Here is a 24,820-nt window from a genome sequence, read left to right as displayed (position 1 = left end):
CAACTGTCAACTTGAGATTTGAATCAGTGGCGGAAGGAAGTAGTGCTGCACAAAAGAGAGTTTTAAAGACACTCTGATGTTGTTTTTATTTGTTTACACTCTTGTGCCGTCAAACTGTTGTATAAACGCAATATCACACGAGTAGCCGTGCGATATGGCTGTATATCAGCACGTTGTTATTACCTATGGCATTCGGGCCTGCGGCCTTGTGCCTACGGAGGAATCACAGCCGTGCTGATATACAGTACAGCCATATCGCACAGTTACTCATGTGATATTGCTCATATATATATATATATATATATATATATATATATATATATATATATATATATATATATACACACACACACACACACACACACACACACACACATTACATACATACACTTTTAAAGGGTTAGTTCACCCAAAAATGAAAATTCTGTCTTTAATTACCCATCCTCATGTCTTTCAACACCCATAAGACCTTTGTTCATCTTCAGAACACAAATTAAGATATTTTTGATAAAATCCAATGGCTTCATTGAGAACAAGTTAACTTAGACTTTCAAACGCCCAGAAAGCTACTAAAAACATATTAAAACAGTTCATGTGACTACAGTGGTTCAAATCTTAATGTTATGAAGCAATGAGAATACTTAATAACGACTTTATTCAACAATATTTAGTGATGGGCGATTTCAAAACACTGCTTCATGAGGCTTTGTATCGAATCAGTTGTTCGGAGCGTGTATCAAATGATCTCAAACTGCCAAAGTCACATGATTTCAGTAAACGAGGCTTCGTTGCGTCATAAGTGTTTCGAAGTTTCAATGGTTCACCTGACTTTGGCAGTTTGATGCGCACTCTGAACCACTGATTCGAAACAAAAGATTCGTAAAGCTTCAAAGTTTCATGAAGCAGTGTTTAGTTCAGTGACGAGTGCTAGATATTGTTGAATAAAGACATTATTTTGGGGTTTTTTGCCGCACAAAAGCGTCTTCGTCGCTTCATAACATTGAGGTTGAACCACTGTAGTCAGATGAACTGTTTTAAATATAACTTTAGTACCTTTCTGGGCGTTCGAAAGTCTAAGTTAACTTGCTCTCAATTGCAGGCCTCACGAGCCATGAGGGTGAGTAATTAAAGACAAAATTTTCATTTTTGGGTGAACTAACCCTTTAATGTAATTTAATGTATAGACACAGAAATGTGTAGCTCAGGAACTGTGTGTGTATACATATTGCTGTACTGAACCTGGAGAATTCTTTAAAAGGGCACAAAAAACTGACCCCCTCCCCATTCAAAAATTAGAATAGTGATCAAAAATTAAATTTGATGAAAGACGGTTATTGACTGGAATATGCTGCCTTGTGTCTATAGTTTCTGCCCTAACAGGAGATAAGAAAACACACCAAATAACATTTACTGAGAGAGAATACATGAAAGATAAGGAAATACAGCAAAAAGAATTATTTAGTGAGGAAACTTTCACACACGCACACACATAGACACGTATATATAAAAATCTTCAAAGACGCTCACAAAGAAAACCACTATGAATACAAACTTTTAATTGGATATGTGGCGCTGCTTCTTAAAATATTCAGACTTGGTAAAAGAATATAAATCAGAGAAATGATTCTGCTTTTTCTGCGTTTGTGCTCACACTTAGATTCAAAGAGATGGATTTCTAAGTGTTGAGAATTCCTTTGTTTTCACAGGCACTATTTTAGACATTACTGAAGCTTTGAGGTACTTTTGAAACTCTGTGATCTATTAATTTAAGTCAAAACAAGAAATAATAAAAGATATATGCACTCTACTATACTATGTTTCATGATCTATTGGCAAAAGCCATAAAGATAAAAAAAAATAAAAAAACGTTATAGTGAGTAAAAAATAAAATACTATATTATAATAATAATACGGTAAATAATTTGGTATTTTGTATTATATATGATCACGGTTGTGCTGCTTAATATTTCTGTGGATAAATTATTTTCAGGATTCTTTGATGAATAGAAAGTTTAAATAAACTTATTTAAATAAACAGAACATCAGTTACTGCTAGGGGTGTGACGAGACAGGTATCTCACGAGACGAGACGAGACTCGAGATTGAGTTCACGAGACGAGACGAGACAAGATTTTTACACACTATTTTTAAGAAATCCTCGATGGTGAAATACATGACTAGAAAAAATATTCTGCACGTGTATTTGAAATGTTTTAACTAATCATCTTGTAATGAATGTCATTTCAGTTCTACTTTCTGAGTATGAATTATCATATGCAGTAAAAGACAACAATACTCAAGCACTGTAAAAGGTTTTGCCACTAACTCAACTGACTGACTTCTCTTCTGTATGCTTTCAGTCTCTTCAGATCTTACTGTACATGATTTATGAGCTTCTACAACTTTTGACCTCCTAACTGAACTCCTTTCCACAAACAGATCATAGAAATAAAAACAGTATAAGTAAAAATGGTAACACTATACAATTAGGTCTCATTTATTAACATTAATGTATTAACCAACTTCAACTAACAATGAGCAATATATGTACTATAGTATTTATTAATCTTTGTTTATGTTAGTTAATAAAAATAGTCATTTATTGTTAGTTCATTTTAGTTCACAGTGCATTAACTAATGTTAACAAATGAAACCTTACTGTTTGTGCTTCTTAAGAGAAAACTGTTATTCATCTTTTATGGTAGCCTAACACTTTACAATAAGTGCAACCATAATCACACTCTCTCAATATTCAAATAAGACCAAATTTTTCTCTGATACAGAGCTAAGAGATGGTTACAACTACACTGCCCAGCCTAAAATAGCTTTCATATTGAGAGATATGTGCATTTATCAGGGAGCCGCTTTCAAAATGCGGGTATTGAAATCGCGTTTGAATGCGCGATCGCGTTTACTTTCACTTTCAGCGATCGCGCGTAACTCTGTAAATATTGAGCGGCGGCGACCGTTATCCAACTTAATTAAATGTTTTTTATTTAAATACAAAGCAAAATGACAGTAGAGGCGTAATGTAAATGAAGCGGTGGCATATTCTTTCCTAATCACTCTAACACTCTGTCATGGCAACATCACGAGACTACTTTTCGCCTCGACGAGAAATCTCGTCACATATTAGTCTCGCGAGATCTCGTGCCACGAGATCTCGTCACACCCCTAGTTACTGCCACTTTTGATAAACTGAATGCTTCCTTGCTGAATAAAATGATTAATTATTTAAAAAAAAAAAAAAAAAAAACTGACCCCAAACTTTTTTCTTTTTTTTTTTGGTATTTGTAATATACAAATAAAATATTTGTATATAACAAATTATATTATACTATATCTTTATATTTTGTGAAACTGTGAGTGGTTTTCCAGGTGGTTTCCAGGGCTTTGTTATGTGGGTGCTAAGGTTATAGACTGTTGCTATTTTTTCTGATATTCTGCTCCCGTATGGCTTGAGTCCATCTTTTATTCCAAGTCTTTTTGGCCCACTTTTATTTTCCAAAGTCCAAGAATTACAAGTTCGACCACTTATAAATGTAGTAGCCAGTGTTGGGGAAAGTTACTTTTAAAAGTAATGCATTACAATATTGTGTTACTCCCTTAAAAAGTAACTAATTGCATTACTTAGTTACTTTTTATGAAAAGTAATTGCTTGTTTGTTTTTTAATAACAACAAAAAAGTTATATTTTTGGCAAATGGCCCTTTCACACCAAAAGTGAAAAGAATAAGCCTCAGGCTGAAGGAAATGCATATTGACTCCTGTACAGTAGAGGGCGCAGCTCAAACAAACCTTTCAGCTGTGCTGCCATTCTGGATCGCAGAAGAATAGGATACAGGAGAAGGAAGTTTAGCACTCTTATTTCTAATTCTAATCCAAAGTAATTTTTGCTTGTATAGTTGAATTGGATCATTGAAGGTCAGCAGCAAAGACACTGGTTAATAAAGTGAGATTAAATACATAAAGTATATTTGTGTCATTTAATATAGTTGATTATTACAGGTTTGCATAAAATTCTGGCAATGCATTTCACGGTTTTTATTCATTTTGAGGAATACTGAAAGTTTTTGTGCAAGTGAGATGAGTAAATGATCTGTCAGTCAATAAATGTGAAAAAGTAACTTAGATATTTTGTTGTAAATTGAAAAAGTAATGTGTTACTTTAATAGTTACTTGAAAAGTAATCTGATTACATAACTCGAGGTTACACTGGTAGTATCTCTCAAAGTAAAGTGCTGCACGGTTTGAGGTTTCATTTGTGTATGTAGAGCAAACGTTGTGGAAAGTTCAATTCTGATTTGAGCAAACTAACCATACAGTAAGTCTGAGCAATACTTGCCTTAGCGAACACCACCAATAACTGTGTTAGAAAAAGACAGACATGTTTAACATAACACTTGGAAGGAAATCAAAAGAAGGACAAGCAACCTTGACACTGCAGGACAAGACTGATCTGCTTGGAATATCTCCATCTCACTTTGCTTTCTACATCTCCAGCAGCAATGGCCTCGACCGGACCTGCCCTTCTTCTCAGACGGTATCCTTTGAGTGGGTCACGCCGAGGCCCAGCAGGGTTTCCTACCAACACTGGCCTCCTACTTGCTGTGGAGTCTTCCTTTGGACATAAACACTGAAGATGAAAAGGTCGATTCCTCGGCTCTGAATGCACGATGACCTGGTTTCCCTCCCTGGTTGCCGGAGCAGAAACACAGTGAGCCATGCAGCAGACAAGCATCTGGTTGAAGCAAAACGAGTGGAGCGGATCCAGCCCGAGGGTCTGTCTTATACCGGCCCGTCATCAGAGTGGAAGGCTGTAGAGTTTGATCACGGGCCCGTATGGCGTGCAAAGCTACAACACCAACACACAGATGCTTAAGAGGGTGAAAAGGAGAGTTATTCAGAGCAGAAGCCGAGTGATCCATCAAAGGTGACTGGAGGACGGGTGGGAGGAGGGGTACATGTAGGTGGTACACATACACATAGGAGTTAGTTTAACATGCGCACACACACACACACACACACACACACACACACACACACACACACACCATGCTCTAGCAAATCTTGCTTTAAAAGAGGAGAACTTATCAACAGCACTGAATGCAGTGTAAGAAATACTAGTCATTTTACAGTCAATTAAACTTGATTTTTAAGTGTATGTTACCGTACCGCATATAAAGATACAACTGAAAATTAAACATTATTGAAACTTATAGAATAACATTAGTTAATGCAATAACTAATAAAATTTGAAAATTTGATTATTATTATTTATTTTTGTATTTTTAATTGGTTAATGTTAATTTCTACATATTGTTCAAAGGTTTGGGGTCAGTAAGGTCAGTAAGACAGTACAAACATTTTTTATGTTACAAAATATTTCTATTTCAAATAAATGCAGTTCTTTTTCAGTATTGAAAATAATAAGAAGAAATGTTTATTGAGCAGCAAATCAGCATATTAGAATGATTTCTGAAGGATCATGTGACACTGAAGACTGGAGAAATTATGCTGAAAATTCAGCTTTGCATCACAGGAACAAATTATATTTTATAATATACTGAAATAGAAAACGGTTCTTTTAAATTGTAATCATATTTCACAATATTTCTGTCTTTACTGTATTTTTGATCAAATAAATGCAGCCTTGGTGAGCAGAGGAAACTTCTTTCAAAAACATTACTGACAAAATCCTACCGACATTAAATGTTACCGATCCCAAAGTTTTGATTGGCGGTGAACTAAAATAAATTGCATAAATGTACAATAGTGTGCCAGGTTTTCTTAGGTAAAAACCTACTTAAAAAAGTTTTTCCACATTATTAAGTAAGTCACAGTTCTCATGAAATACGGGGAGGAAGAAAAATCTTTCTGAAGATGAAAAGCATGAAATGGTGCAATGACTTGCAAAAGACATGAAAACAATATTTTGCGAAAACTGAATGGGCATTCAGAAAGATCTTTCTTCCTCCCCATTATAATTTAACTACATTTGCTAGAAAAATGGCTGCCCACTGCTCCAGGTCTGTGTGTGTGTGTTCACTACTCACTTCTCCTAATGGGTGTGCACTGACATGTGAAGGCCAAGTAATGGTGACCCATACTAGGACTTATTTAACCCATCCAAGTTACTTTCACTTCCCACTTTCATTTTTAACTTAAAGGGTTAGTTCACCCAAAAATGAAAATTCTATAATTTATTATTCACCCTCATGTCTCATTCATCTTCGGAACACAAATTAAGATATTTTTGATTAAATCCAATGGCTCAGTGAGGCCTCTATTGCCAGCAAGATAATTAACACTTTCAGAGAGACAGTCCTCCAAAAAAAAAAAAAAAAAAAAAAAACAACCCTATAGGTCATTTTTCAAGCACCTTATTACGACCTACAGTGCCCTCCACAATTATTGGCACCCTTAGTAAATATGAGCAAAGGTGGATGTGAAAATAAATCTGCATTGTTTATCCTTTTGATCTTTCATTAAAAAAATTCACAAAATTCTAACCTTTCATTGAAGGAAAACAGTTGAACAGTGGGGGGAAACTCACATTATGAAATAAATGTTTTTCTCCAATACATGTTGGCCACAATTATTGGCACCCCTAGAAATTCTTATGAGTAAAATATCTCTGAAGTATATTCCCATTCATATTTTCATTTTTTTAGCACACCAGGGTGACTAGGAGCATGAAATTGTCCAGACATGCCTTCCTGTTCCACAGGAGTATAAACATGAGGAAACACAAATGCCAAATTCCCGTAATCATTCATCACAATGAGAAAAACCAAAGAATATAGTTCTGATGTGCAGCAAAAGATTGTTGAGCTTCACAAAATAGAAAGTGGCTGTAAGAAAATACCTAAAAGCATTGAAAATCCCCATTTCCACTATCAGGGCAATAATTAAGAAGTTCCAATCAACTAAACATGTTACAAATCTGCCTGGAAGAGGACGTGTGTCTAAATCGTCCTAATGTGAAGTGAGGAGGAAAGTTTGAGTGGCCAAAGACTCTCCAAGGATCACAGCTGGAGAATTGCAGAGATTAGTTGAGTCTTGAGTCTCAGAAAGCCTAAAAAAATATCAAACAGCATCTACGTCCCCACAAGATGTTCAGGAGGGTTTCAAGGAAAATCCTCTGCTCTCATCTAGAAACAATCTCCAATATATTCAGTTGTCAGACAAGACTGGAACTTCAAATGGGAATGGCTTCTATGGTCAACTAAAAAAAAGAGCTTTTTCGCAGCAAACCCACCAGATGGGTTTGGTGCACACATGGATAAAAAAATACCCCATGCCCACAGTTAAATATACTGCTGGATCTTTAATGTTGTGGGCCTATTTTTTTCTGCTGGAGGTCCTGGACATCTTGTTCAGATTCATGGTATCATGGATTCTATCAAATACCAACAGATAAAAAAAAAATCAAACCTGACCGTTTCTGCTAGAAATCCAATAATGGGCCGTGGTTGGATCTTCCATCAGGACAATGATCCAAAACAAACATCAAAACCAACACAAAAATGTGTCTCTGAGCACAAAATGAAGCTTCTGCCACGGCCATCTCAGTCCCCTGACCTGAACCCTAAAGAAAATGAGTGGAGTGAACTGAAGAGAAGCACCACCAACATGGAGCTGGAATCTGAAGGATCTGGAGAGATTCTGCATGAAGGAATGGTCTCTGATCTCTTGTCAGGTCTTCTCCAAACTCATCAGGCATTATAGGTGAAGACTCAGAGCTGTTATCTTGGGAAAAGGAGGTTGCAAAATGTTTTGAATACAAGGGTGCCAATAATTGTGGCCAACGTGTTTTGGAGAAAAAAACACGTTGGCCAAAAAACCAAATCTCTTGGTGACTGTCGTTACCAATCAAAATGCGTGTTCATTTAAATGCAATGTGTGGACTTTTTACTCCATTTTTCCTATTTCCATTTAGCAAAACTCATTTTTTATTAACGACTATACCTACCCTACCCCTAATCCTACCTTTAGTGATTTATAGTGCATATACACTTTACGAGCACATGCGTTCCCTGGGATCGAACCCACAATCGCATGATCACATGAATGCATATTGTTATATATTGCAATGCTCTGCCAATTGAACTACGCGAAACCCGAAATATGATGCAGATAAAAGGGAACAATGCATTAAAATGTAAGCGTATTGTTGTCAATAGGAGCGCAACTTTAGTAAACGCTCCTATGGGTTGAATTTCAGGGAAGTGACAAACGACCTAACCTAACATGTTGCTTTCAGATGCCCAGAAAGCTACTAAAGACATATTTAAAACAGTTCATGTGACTACAGTGGTTCAACCTTAATATTATGAAGTGACGAGAATACTTTTTGTGTGCCAAAAAAACTAAATAATGATTTTATTCAACAATATCTAGTGATGGGTGATTTCAAAATACTGATTCATGAAGCTTCAAAGCTTTAAGTGTGTATCAAACTGCCAAAGTCTTCAAAAGTTCTCATAAAAAAAAATTTAAAAAAAGATTTATGGCAATAAGAAGGCCACTGACTGCATAACCAAGGCTGTAGAAAACATGCAAAATAACACTCAGAACGTGCCATGATAGAAGCGTGCATTTCTAACAGAGCTGAAAGAAAACGTCCTGCCAGGCAGGAAGTGAAACAGATGGTATGCATCTATAGAACAAGAAGGTGAGAAAAGAAATCAAATCTTATTCCGAGAATCTTCACCGCATGTCACAGATGGGCATCAACGGCACGTGTCGTCGAGAAGGGAAAAAGGCGATGTCATTGCTTGTCTCTGATGCCTGTTTGCATTTGGGGTTGATCTCTTATAAATACAAAGGAAACAAAAGCACATCATTGACTCGAACGATCCCCAGACCCCTACAGGCTACAGCTGTAGACCAAGGAGCGTTTCAATAAAGCGTTAATCCCTCAGCAGGAGTCTGAAGCTGTGACTGCAGATTTGATGATAATGCCATGTATTGTTCTAGCATCACTTTCAAATCTTCTATTTATTTTATTCATTATCTCTTTCATTTACTACCTTGGGAAACCGGCAAGAATATTGCTAATTATGAATTTTAATAGGATTAGCGGATCTGTTGCCATCATCTCTTCAGAGTATTGTGCAGCCTAATTCATTCAGTAGAGAGACGATTAATCAAGTGATGTGACTTGTGAGTGTTCTGCTTCATAAAGTTTCTCAGAATTCATAGCCCGGCTCATTTTATTCCCGTTTTGTCATTTGCGAACCTGCGGTGAAATGTATGATATGAAACGCCATTAGATGCGAGTTCGACCTTCACATCTGCCAGAGAACGAACTCTTGTTCAGAATAATTAATATTTTACAGCAGCTCTGAGAAGATGAGCCGTTTTATCAGCTGCGATAGCATCTTTCAATGTACAGATACTCTTTGTAAGAAGATGCAGCTATTTATCTAATGGATCGGTATGTGTTCCAGGAAAATGAAATGGATATAGGCAAGAAGGTCTACAAAGTCACAGGTAAGATGTACTTGAACAGATATCATGTTTTATAGTAAATCACATTCTAACTTCTCAGCAGAACAATACTAATCTCTGAAAATATATGCGAGAGTATTACAGCAACCCTTGACAAAAATACTTAATTTTGCAGGTAAGTTGCATCGAAATACAATAAAAAAATAATAATAATAATAATAATAATAATAATTATTATTATTATTATTATTATTATTATTATTTATTTATTTGCTTGCCATGTGAAATTCTATGAAAAAAGTGTTTAAAAATTATGTAAAACAGCTCTTGCAAATATATTATATATATTTGCAGGAGCTGTTCTGGATAAATCTAGCTTTGGCAAAAATTCAATTTTAATGCTTGCCATGTGATTTGTTTTTTGTTTTTTTAAATTCCATTTTGTTTTTTACAAATCATATAAAAACAACTCTTAAAAATGCTTCTTTTGCAGTTAACTTGAACCTAAATACAATGCTTATTATTATTATTATTGTTGTTGTTGTTGTTGTTGTTGTTGTTGTTGTTGTTAATGATTGATACATCTGTTTTGGCAAAGATTTAAAATTTAAAATTTCGATTTGCTTGCCATTTGAAAAAATATATATATACATGTTTACAAAATTCTGTAATCCTGGCTAAATCTTAAATTGAAATTATTAAAATTTAATTTGCTTGCCATGTTATATGTGTGCGTTAAGAGTTGTCGACTTTGACCAAGTCGACCTTTCGACCTGGTCGATACTGAAATTTAAAAAAATGTGTCACTTTGATCGCTGTTGAGGGGATTCGTAAACACCTCTGATTGGCCACTGTGTTCACACACTCATCAGATATATCTGTGATTGGCTACAATGATCAACGACCGGGTGTGTTTGAAAGCACACGGAAGTGTTTGAATTTGAAAGTGGAAGCCTGCTTTCAAACGCTCCCGTGTGTATCTGTGTAAGCGCTTGATGAAGAGCGTCACTGATGTTTATTTCACAACATGTTTTTGAAGCGTTAGATCATTGAAGCCAATCACAGGACATATCTGATGAGCGTGTGAACACAATGGCCAATCCGCTCAACAGTGCTCAAAGCGTCACGTTTTTAAAATTTCAGTATCGAACACAGTACTTTTGACAACACTAGTGTGTGTGTGTGTGTGTGTGTGTGTGTGTGTGTGCGTGTGTGTGTGTGTGTGTGTGTGTGTAAAAAAAATTGGTACCCTTTCTTTGTCACGTGACAAATATTATGTACAGAAGCCTAGATCAAGGGAGCTTTCCCTATTCTCAACTATACTATATCATCCTCCCATAAACCCACACACACGCACGTAGCCTATAAAGCTGACAATGGATTTTAGCTGAGGTGGCAAAATTGTCATTATCATACTAATCCAATTTGCGTTGATGTTTATGTTCACATGTTCAGCAAATATTTACATAAAGCAACATTGTTTGGCAGGTGACGAGATTGAGTGTGCGGGATAATGAGGAATAGAGCACTGTTTTTTCCAGTGAGACATCAACTGGGACAAGGCAATATTAGCATAATATAAACATAATGAGTGACAATACAGTGAACGGGTAAAAATAAATAAATAAATAAATAAGTGCTTTATAAGATTAACAAAACTGCAATCAGCGAATTACCTAGAGAGTGATCTTTACCTTTGATTAAAAGTGAAATACAGCAGTGTGTCAGCAAGCCCATTAAGTCCAGCCTTGCCTGGCTTATAGTTCATTAAGCAATTGATTTAATGACTGTTAGTGGTTTATTCGTTTTAGAGTCGCTTTCACAATCATTTTAAGTTTGAAATGAAATTGTGAAGCTAATTGCTTTTGTTGGAGTTATTGCTCAGTTTCAAACAATAATAGGATATCAAATCAATACTCATACACTACCACCTCAAAAGTTTGGGGTTAGACTAGAAAATTGGCTGCGGAAAAATTCTACTTCGCCATTACATAAATAAAATATATTAAAATAGAAAATGGTTACTTTAAATTTAAAATAAAATTGTTAAAATATATCTGTTTATACTGTATTTCGATCAAATAAATGCAGCTTTGGTGAATGAGATTTTCGCACAAAGTAACAAAAAATAATATTTACATATATTTTTATGCAAATATTAAAAAAAAAAATAATTGTTCCGATTCACATAAATGAATCAAATGTGCCAATAACTGATGAATTAAAAAAAAAAAAAATCTGTCTAGTGAGTCACACAACAATGAAAGACTGAAAAATGACATGATCCGTTTGCAGTAAATACATTTTGTGTCAATCCATGTTCTTTTTGAACAAAAAACAATGCACTGTCAGTTTAATTCAGTATGTTCAGCACAGAAAAATAGACTTGTGCAGAAATGTTTGCTGAACTGCTGCATCTGCACCGCTTCTGCAATGCATTGCCTGGACCCCATATATATGTGTATAGGCTAACGTGAATGCTCTAACTTTAAGAAAAGAAAGAAAAAAAAAAAAACACATATGAACTGCATACGTACTGCAAATGGATCATGTGTGAAACAGGCGTTTGTCTAATAACTTGCTTTGTAGGAGACTTAAAAAGTCAAACAATGAGAAGAATTTCAATATTCGCAATATTACCTAATTTTATATAGTCAGCATAATCATTGTAAGTATTTGATATACCACCCAGCCTTAGGTCTGGATTTGCTTGTGTGTACTGTAAGAACTAAATGTGAGATCCTATTTAAACCTTGACAACAAACAAATCAATAAAATCAATAGCCCTATTCGGACGGGATTAGTTTCACAGGGGGATGTTAGAGAAATTTCTGTTTCACAGACGTACTTTGAGATTTTAATCCCGTCTGAATCTGCCATGTCTGTCTTTTTCTCACACGACCTCTGCAAAAATTCCAGAGCAAATTACCTACTGTTTTTCGTCAAACTCGGCGGTCCTCAGAGAAATCTAATCCCGTCCGAATGCGAATGTCTGTGATTTCCGAAAATGTTTTTTTCCAAAACGCTTTTTCTTGTGTGTTTTGGTCAACGTGAACTACCGTACAATCTCTCGCTGTCGCGCCGGTATTCAAGTTTCTGCTTTTTGCGCACCGATAATGGATGTAGATGTGTTTGGTACACTGCGAAGAAAATAAATCAACAAGAAGAGCCAAATCACGTAAACTGTTAAGACTGGCTACTGTAATATCAGTTTCAGGTAAGAGTACTTTCATTTCTGCACTTAATTACATAACGTGTAAATTATATAAGTTAAAACTTTTTATTCCAGTAGGTTTATTATAAGAACCCAGTTCTATTAAATCATGATGATAAATGTATGTTTAGTTCATATGACCATACGCAATCCACGTTCTGAACACGTGATCTTCTGAAATGCCCACATGTAAAACACAGACACTCCTACCTCGGTAATAAACACGGAGATGTTAGTCCCGTCCGAATCCGTACATAAAATCACAGACGTAGGTTGATAAGAATTGTTACTCAAACATCGTTTGGAAAACTAGTCCCGTCTGAATAGGGATAATGACAAACAGAATAGCCCATAATGCCAGCAGATGTCAAGGTCTTAAAGTGCCCCTATTTTAAAAGTTCCTCATTTTGTTACTCTGCTCTGATTGGTCAGATGGCTCAGTCTGGTGCGATTGGTCTATCGCTTACAGCACGTGTCGGAAACACCAATACTATATCTAAATTTCAGTTCTGAAGGCTTTCTCACCACTTGATACACAGTGATACAAACGGTAACGCTGGCGTCAGATTTTTTGGTATCTATTCAGGTCCTCATCCTTTTGAAGTGCAGCAAAGTGGATTCACAGCGCTGAAAACAGTGTCTTCTCGACATGTTGACAACACAAATCAAACTCTTCCCGTCTCAGTTACAACTACAGTGTTTGAGGGCGGGTCAAAGTAGACGTTGTTCATGATCAGCCAATGAAGAGCATAGGCTCGATTGGATTGAGATCTGCGGAATTTGGAGGCAAAGTCAACAGCTCAAACTCATTGTTGTGCTCGTGGGTGTACATGGTCTGCAACAATGCTTAGATAGGTGGTATGTGTCAAAGTAACATCCACATGGATGGCAGGATGTAAAAGAATCCACGTGATGTAAAAGAAAACGTGATTCATCAGACCAGGCCCACCTTCTTCCATTGCTACGGTGGTCCAGTTCTGATTGCTCACGTGCCCACTGTTGGTGCTTTCGGCGGTGGACGGGCTCAGCATGGGCACCCTGACTGGTTTGCAGCTATGTAGCCCCATACGCAACAAACTGAGATGCACTGTGTATTCTGACACCTTTCTATCAGAACCAGCATTAACTTCTTGAGCAATTTGAGCTACAGTAGCTCATCTGTTGGATCGGACCACACAGGCCAGCCTTCGCTCCCCACGTGCATCAATGAGCCTCGGCCGTCCATGACCCGCCGGTTCACCACCGTTCCTTCCTTTAACCACTTGCCGTGATGAAGAGATAATCAGTGTTATTCACTTCACCCGTCAGTGGTCATAATGTTATGCCTAATATATATATACTATATGTATATATATGAAATAGTCTGATTGACATATAAAGTGACCAGTAGTTCAATCACAGTTCTATTTGCTGTAGCCGTCTTCACAAGCAGATACATCTGAGAGCAATAAAGATGTTCTGTGTAGGTTTGGTCAATGATATTCCATATGGAAACTGTCATCGGACTACAATAAGAACATCATATTCCCCCCCATCCCCATATCAAACCCTACTTGTGATAAAACAAGACAGAAATCATGTGGAAAAATAGCTTCGAAACAAAAGATAAGTGTGCATGTGGAGGAGGAGAGCCAGACAGACTAGCTTACTCCTTTCATGTGGTTATGTGTTGGGATGTGGACTAACTTAAATCACACCAGCTAAAGCCGCTGGGATTTTCCAGTGTTGCCCCAGGGACCCGCTCCAAACACAAAGAACACTGTGTTTTAGGTGTCATACTGATGTTCAAGAGCTGCTGGGGAGCTTTAAGATCTTTGCCAAGTGCTGTCTACCTCTCCAAGCTCTTCTGAACTGATATATGTACAAAAGTGAACAGCTTTGATACGAGACAAAACCTGCTAAGCCCACCGAAAGGTGTAGAGAGATAAAAAACAGCAGACTCACTGAGTCACACTTCTGCAATATATTCACCATGACTCAAGAATGACCAGTCTACACATTAACAGCAAATGAAATTGGTCAACATTGAACAAAAACAAATAAACAACATATTAATATTCTCATAATAACTGAATTCTACATGATTAATAATTATATATTAGCAAGTGCTCAAAAGCCCAAGTGGTCAACATACAGTATAAACAGTGAAATAATGATGAACGTATCCCTATGGTACAGTGTAGCAAATTAGCATATCAGCATCAGCTGCTGAATTTCAAGTATGGGGAAGCATAGATGTCAGTTTTTAAGTGTAAAACTACCAAACAGTGATTTGACACTTAAATGGACACAGGGCGTTTTCGCACCCGGCTCGTTTGGAGCGTTTGTTTTGGAACCTGCCGTGTTTTCTCCCTTAGTTAGGTTCGTTTAGACATATATGAACATGACTGCACTTGGATCCGCACCAAAAATATCAGTTCAAGATCAGGCGAAAATCAAACAATGCTAATCTCAGCCCCCTTGAAAACAAACTCTGGAGAAGGTGGCTTATGGGTGGAAAGCAATCTGACCCAACGGAGCAACAAAAAGGCTGTATCACAATGTATGATGGGTAATTACGCACATTGCATGAAAAGCAGCAGTGTTTATTTTGCTAATGCCTCTCAAAATGAATCACACACATCAATTTTGGCTGAGAAATTACTCCACAAGATCATTTAAAGTCATTATTGTGTTAAATGAGAAAACTCATGCATTCAGATGCCGATTTATTCACAGAGGAGGAGCGAGTTTAGTGATCCTATGAACCCGGCAACTCGCCGCTCACATGGTCGCATGATCATCTGCTGTAAATAAAATGTAATAGGCTATGCTTGGAATAATACAAATGAATTCATATTTCATTTAATAATAAGCAATAGTTGAAATGGTTTTGCATTTTATCTCATAAATGATGGATGTCATGGAAATAAGTTAATGCAGCTTCTTATTTACATGAGGTGAACAAAGATGTTTGGTTTATATTTTTAATCTATATAATTGTATATAATACATTTTAAAATGGTATTGCTATAATGGTCCATTTCAAATGTGTAGCCTATGTGATTTTTTTCCTCTTTCTCCTTTCGCTGAGGTGGAGCGGTGGTGAAATATCGTTCTTGTAAATACTTCCCAGCATTTCAGTAATAAAAGTGTACATATTTAAAATGCATGCAAATTACAGTGAATCGTAACAGTTATCATACGGTGTTCCGCAGTGGTCAAAAAGGATTTAAACTGTGAATTTTGAATTGATCTCCTCTTGTAAACTCAGAGATATGGATTCAAATGACAATTAAATTACCACATGACTTTGGTGTTTGTCAAAAAAATTTGGCCAGGGATTTTTACGTGGGTGGTGGGAGAAAAACACTGACATTCTGGATTCGGATGGCAGTAGCGCCTCTGTAAATTTTCAAAATACCTTACATTCCTATGAGAAACAATTGTCATCCGAATAGGGCTTTAGAAAGAAATATTTTTATTTGGTTTAACATATATTTTACCCCATTTAAAAATTAGCCCATTTACTTCCATTGTAAAAGCCTCACATACACTACATAGATTCATTCATTCATTCATTCATTGTTAGCCAACATTTCTTGCATTTACATTTACATATTTTTTTTGGTAATCAACATTATGAAAAAAAGTTGTATTGAACCTGGGATATTCCTAAAAGTCACACTTGTCATAACATACAATATATAAAACCAAGTTGTAGCACTGAATTGGGGTATATGGGAATATTGATAATATAGCAATGCATTATAAATTGCATTGATAAACATGTCATTGCTGCATTTCTATTAAATGTCAGGATTAAACATTAGGAGAACTCTATAGGCCTCTTTTATACACAACAGAAGCTTTGCCCTTTTGCTCTCATGTGACTTACTTCCTGGCAGTGCCATAATATTTCATGCCGCTTGGACTGCAAGAGTAACAATTAAATAATGCTAATGTATTGCTTATGCCCTCCAAACATTGCTGCTTCTCATTGGGTTTTAGGATTGTGCTGCAGTGGCCTATAATGCTGTGAAAAATGGCTTTCCATCAAAAGTTAATCTAAACATAGCAGCTTACGTAAGACAGAGCAGCACTTGAAGATCTTTTGCCTCAATGCCAAGGACTTATTGCTATTTCAAAAAGAGAATAAGGACATTATTCAAACAAATCAGCAATGGAAATCATGCAAATGTATGCAAGGTTTGCACGTTGAGCACTAAGATTAATAGACAAAAAAAGTATCCGCTTTCTTTTTGAAGCAAAGCAAAAAAGAGGAGAATGTATGAAGGAGCATCTTATGATGATTCACAGCGTTTTGCTTTTTGTGTTGCATGCAACAGAATCAAGCTTGTGAAAGAGTACAACTTGTGCCCGCAAGATTTAAAGAAGTGCACAAAATTGGAATGTCAAAATTATAGGCTTTCAACTGAGAAAAGTTGTCAAATGTAGCGTAATCTAAAGACATTACATTATTGAGGCAAAGTAAAGCACTGAATAGATATTGCAAAAAGTGGCTTTTTAAGTCAGTATATTCTTATTTTTGATTTATGCAAATTCGCAAATACATGAAAGCGCTAACCATGAATTGCTTAGAAGGTAGGAAAATATGAATTATTTGTAAGTAGGGTGACCACCTGGCTATTGATCTGTTGCAGGACCGTAGATGTGATTTTGCGGGACAATGCGGGACACATGTGAGACAGATAAATTTACTACTATTATGCTATGTAAATTTTGATTTACATCCGTTGGCAAACTTGTCTCTGCTGGTGGTGTACACACTATAATGTTACGCTTCTGACAACATTAAATCTTGGAGAGAAGATGATTCTAGATTCACGAGTGCACATGAAGGAAGACAAAGTATGAGCAAGCACATGTAATATCTGAGTGACAGAGAGAGCGCGCGTCCAGTTTTGCTCGAGAAGTGAATTTTCATTTGATGCGCTCTCGACATTTTTCATTATACTAACGCCATAGAAACTGCCTTAAATGAACTATTAACGTGAGTAGAAAGTCGTGTCTGAAAGTTGCAATCAAGTGTTTTTTTATTGGCTAAAATGGAGAATGTCTCGTGATTTTCCATAGGTGCTCGACTTTTTCCGTGGGTGGATGAAATATTTGCCATCACAATGGATGATTACAAGGTTTAAATCATCAATTTGGGCAGCTTTGAGCAGCTCTTGAGGTTCTTATCCAGTATGTAAGATGAAATCCTTGCTGGTGTAGCTGTGTTTACCGGCTTTTACCGACCGATAAGCCCCGCACTTATTCCTTTGCGCTGTCCACTCAGTTGTTATCAGCGGGAAAACCTCTCTCTATGATTGCGTTGGTAGGTTATTTTCACAGCTAGAACATGATGGGTGCACAAATAGATTTTTCAATGCCAGTCACAGGTTTTATTAAATTTCTTATTGTGGTTTTGTAATTTCAGGTATGAAAAAATAATAATACAGGCATAACTGAAATGCGGGACAATACTTGCATCTTGTGGGACAAAGCTCCCAATATCGGGACTGTCCCACAAAATCCAGGACGGGTGGTCACCCTATTTGTAAGGGGCATGATTAATTGCATATTTTTCATTTTATATAACTGAATTTAAAAAACAACTAATGTGTGTGATTAATATGACATACATGTTTTTCTCTAATACACACTGGCCACAATTAGAAATTCTTTGGCACCCATACAAATTATTATGAGTGAAATATATCTGAAGTACAAACCCGATGCCAAAAAAGTTGGGACACTGTACAAATTGTGAATAAAAACAGAATGCAATGATGTGGAAGTTTCAAATTTCAATATTTTATTCAGAATACAACATAGATGACATATCAAATGTTTAAACTGAGAAAATGTAGCATTTTAAGGGAAAAATAAGTTTTAAATTTCATGGCATCAACACATCTCAAAAAAGTTGGGACAAGGCCATGTTTACCACTGTGTGGCATCCCCTCTTCTTTTTATAACAGTCTGCAAACGTCTGGGGACTGAGGAGACAAGTTGCTCAAGTTTAGGAATAGGAATGTTGTCCCATTCTTGTCTAATACAGGCTTCTAGTTGCTCAACTGTCTTAGGTCTTCTTTGTCGCATCTTCCTCTTTATGATGCGCCAAATGTTTTCTATGGGTGAAAGATCTGGACTGCAGGCTGGCCATTTCAGTACCCGGATCCTTCTTCTACGCAGCCATGATGTTGTAATTGATGCAGTATGTGCTCTGGCATTGTCATGTTGGAAAATGCAAGGTCTTCCCTGAAAGAGACGACGTCTGGATGGGAGCATATGTTGTTCTAGAACTTGGATATACCTTTCAGCATTGATGGTGCCTTTCCAGATGTGCAAGCTGCCCATGTCACACGCACTCATGCAACCCCATACCATCAGAGATGCAGGCTTCTGAACTGAGCGCTGATAACAACTTGGGTTGTCCTTGTCCTCTTTAGTCCGGATGACATGGCGTCCCAGTTTTCCAAAAAGAACTTCAAATTTTGATTCGTCTGACCACAGAACAGTTTTCCACTTTGCCACAGTCCATTTTAAATGAGCCTTGGCCCAGAGAAAACGCCTGCGCTTCTGGATCATGTTTAGATATGGCTTCTTTTTTGACCTATAGAGTTTTAACCGGCAACGGCGAATGGCACGGTGGATTGTGTTCACCGACAAGTATTCCTGAGCCCATGTTGTGATTTCCATTACAGTAGCATTCCTGTATGTGATGCAGTGCCGTCTAAGGGCCCGAAGATCACGGGCATCCAGTATGGTTTTCCGGCCTTGACCCTTTACGCACAGAGATTGTTCCAGATTCTCTGAATCTTTGGATGATATTATGCACTGTAGATGATGATAACTTCAAACTCTTTGCAATTTTTCTCTCAGAAACTCTCTTTCTGATATTGCTCCACTATTTTTCGCCGCAGCATTGGGGGAATTGGTGATCCTCTGCCCATCTTGACTTCTGAGAGACACTGCCACTCTGAGAGGCTCTTTTTATACCCAATCATGTTGCCAATTGACCTAATAAGTTGCAAATTGGTCCTCCAGCTGTTCCTTACATGTACGTTTAACTTTTCCGGCCTCTTATTGCTACCTGTCCCAACTTTTTTGGAATGTGTAGCTCTCATGAAATCCAAAATGAGCCAATATTTGGCATGACATTTCAAAATGTCTCACTTTCAACATTTGATATGTTATCTATATTCTATTGTGAATAAAATATAAGTTTATAAGATTTGCAAATTATTGCATTCCTTTTTTATTCACAATTTGTACAGTGTACCAACTTTTTTGGAATCAGGTTTGTATATTGCCCTTCATATTTACATTTTTTAGCACACCAGGTCACTAGGAACATGAAATTGTCCAGACATGACTTCCTATTTCACAGGAGTATAAATATGAGGATGCACAAAGGCCAAATTCCCTTATCATCCATAAAACCAAAGAATATAGTTCTGATGTGCAGCAAAAGTTGTTGAGCTTCACAAAATAGAAAATGGCTATAAGAAAAAAGCTAACACATTGAAAATCCCCATTTCCATCATCAGGGCAATAATTAAAGAAATATGAACCTGCCAGGAATTGTGTCTATATTGTCTTAATGCACAGTGTGGAGGATAGTTTGCGTAGCCAAAGACTCTCAGGATCACAGCTGGAAATTTAATTGAGTATTGGGTCAGAATGCCTAAAAAACAATCTCCAGCATATTCAGTTGTCAGAAACTACAGGAACTTCAAACAGGACTGGCTTCTATGGTCAGATGAAACTAAACAAAAATCTTTTTGGCAGCAAACCTACCAGATGGGTTTGGTGCAAACAGGGATAAAAAGCACCCCATGCCCACGGTTAAATATAATTCTGGAAATTAGAATGTTGTTGGCCTATTTTTCTGCCAGAGGTCCTGGACATCTTGTTTAGATACATGGTATCATGGATTCTATCAAATACCAACAGATAAAAAATTGCTTTTGCTTACAGGGAAACTGCAGCCATTTGGCTTCATCTAAGTTCATTACAAGTTCAAAATATACCAACAAATGGAAAAGTCAACAATACATGGCTCATGAAAATTACTTAGAAGCAATCTTCTTAAAAGTCTTCAGGTATATTGGCAAAACTTTCAGCCAGTCCAAACCTTTCTTCCCACAGATAACCTGTTCTGCAGGGTTGTATCATAAACATTTGCTTATATGGCCTAATGCTAATGTCAAACCGAACTTTCAAAACACGCCCAGCAAACTCTTGTTGAGCAACAGCAGGGAGCAACAGAACTGCTCTATATTCACTGTATTCCACAGTAAACAGAGACGAGAGGGGAAAGACAGACAGAAAATCCTACCTTGCTTCACCTCAGTGTAATACCCCAGTCACTATGGTAAACCTGAAAAGGATACGGCCAGGCACGACCGGCTTTCGGTTGACTAGTGCGAAGGATAACTCCGTCTTCAAAAACACAGCAGAGGACTTTATGATGTGCTGCCCAAAGCGCAATGTAGCCATGGTGGATCATCAATTTCTGTAAAAGACAGAATTTAAGGGTTAATGAAAACAAAAGTGTTGACAATAAAAAAAAAGAAAAAATCTTTTTAAAAATGTACCCATTTTATAAGGTTTTGAAAAACTTGATATCATTTTAAATGTCTCTGAAAAATGCCATGTGGTGTAACCCTCAAATAAATAGTAATAAAGTATTTTACTCACACCTGATACATTTTTCAATGTAATCATTAAGTTTTTGGGTTGCACCACATGACATTTTACAACCTGAAAATGTTATAAAAATGTCAAATTATCTGATATTTTATTGACCTTGACATAGTCATGAGGGTCTGCAAGGATCCTCACTATATCATTTCCTGTTTTTTTTTGTTTTGTTTTTTTGTTTTTTTGTATGATGGTCGCACCACATGACTTTGACTTTGATTTGGTGTTACAAATTTTCCAAATAAGTAGTGAATCAGTTTTGATAAAATAACAGTAATAAATAAACAGTAATAATATACATTAATTAAATTAATATAAAATATAAAAAATAATAAATAAACAGTATAATTATAATTGCATTATTCAGATTTCAGAACAGTTGTATCACACTGAAAAAAATCTGATGTAGGATTTACTTTGAAACAATTTGCTAGTGTAAATGTTATAAATAATTACAAAGATACTCCAATTAACACACTGAATTAAAGATGACGTTATGAAGTCAGAAATAAATTAGCCTTTTCTTGTAAAACATACTCCTTTTTTAAAACTTTGAAAACAATGCTAGGGTGAATTTTACAGTGCACTAATATCATCCTACAACCTGTTAAATGAAGTTTTGTCTACTCTTTTAATAGTTTGAGACAACATTCTGCATTAAATAAATTCAATGACATTTCTTCTCTCATTTCGGTCCAGATGAAAGGCATCTCATATAGCAGACCTGAAGTAAACAAATTGATGGCGAGCTATTTTAAAACCGTCTCAATGGGAGATGTCAATGATAAAACGAATATCTGAAACAGCAAGAGTTCAAACAAAGAACAATCTATAAAGCATAAAAAAAGAGGGATCTTGCCGCACTGGGAGGGCTTTTTAACACCCACCATTACAAACAAGAATCGACCAAGATCAGTGTCCTCTTGCTAAATATAGGCATCTTCTCCAGGGAATTTCAGTTTGCATTGATCAGCTAAAAATATATTAGTGCAGTCGCATTAACCATCCCAGGTAGAAATAAAGGAACAGTTCAAATGGGAAAAAAAAAGACAGTTCTGTCATCATTTACTCACCCTCACGTCTTTCGAAACACATTTGATTTTCTTTCTGTCATGGATGGTGACACAATTGTCATTTGTAGGTGAACTATCACTTTAAACTGCTTGTAAACACCTAATTTATCTTTTATTTACCAAGTGAAAGAAATGTCAAATCAGTTCCGCATTTAACATAAGGAGAGAAAAATGGACCAAATAAATAAATAAATAAATAAAAATCTATTGCCATGCTTTTTCTTAAAAATATAATTATATGTAATAACCAAAGGGAGTTGGATTTTTGTGTGTGCATGAATTATTAAAATGGGGTTAAAATAACCTCACAGACACGCACAGGCATAGATGCACTCAAAATGACCCTAAAGATATGTGCACACACACACACACACACGCACGCATACATACACAAGCATGTGTGCAGAATTATTCACAGGCAAACACAGAAAATTTTATATTCTTTTCCTCTAAACACACACACTTAGGAAACACATATCATTTAGGAAAACATGGTGAAAAGGACCCATACTGTGAGTTGGACGTTGTCCCAGAGGACAGAATCCAAAAAAAAAAATGAGGAAGGGGGAAAAAAGGAAAGCGGAAAATGTGTGCGTACCAGCTGTCTCGGGCATTAGCCTCCTAAACAGATTCCAACAATTCCACAATTAAGAATCACAATGCTGCAATTAGAGTGCCGCAGTTTGCAATGACCTAATTAATGTGCATCTCCTGTGTGCTTATCGACACATATTTGGCATTTTGTTCCACGTCAGGTATGGTACCACACACGTGCGTGGATTGAAGCGTGCTGTCGTGCGAGAAGGGGACGCATTTCGGCTCTCCGCTGTGATCTGATATCAACATTTCCATCAAACGTGCTTGTGACTCTGCTCGCAGCAGTGGCGGTCGCGCATGATTCGCTGGGCGTGCGCTCGGCCTGCATTCCATGAAGCATTATTGCGCTGGTTACATGTTTAATCCTTATCTGTAACCTTGACTGCACGGATTGCTGCTCCAGCGTGTAATCAGTGAAATCCAGAAGCCTGCTCGCCGCTACTGATACATCATTTACCAGCCGATACAATAATCCCTAAACTAATTCAAACACACACAACCACAATGTAAGGTTCGCCCAATGAAATTCAGCTCAAATATATATATTTTTTGAAATATATGGGCATGGTAAGCACTTATGAGAACAAATGGCAATGGTATTTGATGTAATTTTGTTTTGTCCATGTATTGAATTTTTCATTATTCCCATTAAGGCTGTACAATTAATCAAACTTAAGTCTAGTAGATCACAATTACTATAATCTTGGCTTTTTAAACAATTAATAAGGTCATACACTATAGATACACATACATACAGTCCAAACGTTTGGAACCACTAAGATTTTTAATGTTTTTAAAAGAAGTTTCGTCTGCTCACCAAGGCTACATTTATTTAATTAAAAATATAGTAAAAAACAGTAATATTGTGAAATATTATTACAATTTAAAATAACTGTTTTCTATTTGAATATATTTCACAAAGTAATTTATTCCTGTGATGGCAAAGCTGAATTTTCAGCATCGTTACTCCAGTCTTCAGTGTCACATGATCCTTCAGAAATCATTCTGATATGCTGATCTGCTGCTCAAGAAACATTTAATGTGTACAATTGTACAAAATATTTGTGTACAATGTTTTTTTTCAGGATTATTTGATGAATAGAAAGTTCAAAAGAACAGTGTTTATCTGAAATCTAATCTTTTGTAACATTATAAATGTCTTTACTGCCACTTTTGATTGATTTAATGCATCCTTGCTGAATAAAAGTATTCATTTCTTTCATTTCTTTTCAAAAAAATAAAAATAAAAATTCTTACTGACCCCAAACTTTTGAACGGTAGTCTATAATGCTACAGAAGCTTTGTATTTCAGATAAATGCTGTTCTTTTGAACTTTCTATTCATCAAGGAATCCTGAAAAAAAAAGTACACAACTGTTTTCAACATTGAAAATAATCATAAATGTTTATTGAGCAGCAAATCAGCATATTAGAATGATTTCTGAAGGATCATGTGACACTGAAGACTGGAGTAACGATGCTGAAAATTCAGCTTTGCATCACAGGAATAAATTACTTTGTCAAATATATTTAAATAGTACACAGTTATTTTAAATTGTAATAATATTTCACAATATTGTTGTTTTTTACTGTATTTTTAATTAAATAAATGTAGCCTTGGTGAGCAGACGAAATTTCTTTTAAAAACATTAAAAATCTTGGTGGTTCCAAACTTTTGGACTGTACTGTATAATGCATCATATCGGCCAATAAGATGGCGGCATGAGTACAAACATGAAGAACATAGAAAACAATTAGAGATGCAGCAATTTTTTTTTTTTTCTTAAG

General features: G+C 36.3%; 1 protein-coding gene across 2 annotated transcripts in view; it reads right to left on the bottom strand.

Annotated features, from left to right (window-relative positions):
* Positions 1-24,820, bottom strand: part of fhit (fragile histidine triad diadenosine triphosphatase) — a 447,851-nt gene that overhangs the window by 285,303 nt on the left and 137,728 nt on the right. For both annotated transcript variants that reach the window (XM_048173664.1, XM_048173665.1), the window contains exon 3: positions 21,054-21,175. In XM_048173664.1, the coding sequence (XP_048029621.1) occupies positions 21,054-21,159 (106 nt within the window). In that variant the 5' untranslated portion in view covers positions 21,160-21,175. The remainder of the gene's footprint in view (positions 1-21,053; positions 21,176-24,820) is intronic.

Source organism: Megalobrama amblycephala, linkage group LG21 (genome assembly GCF_018812025.1).
Source record: "Megalobrama amblycephala isolate DHTTF-2021 linkage group LG21, ASM1881202v1, whole genome shotgun sequence".
Classification (NCBI taxonomy): Eukaryota; Metazoa; Chordata; class Actinopteri; order Cypriniformes; family Xenocyprididae; genus Megalobrama; species Megalobrama amblycephala.
Note: the sequence above shows the minus strand (reverse complement) of the source record. Positions and strands in the feature narration are given on the sequence as shown.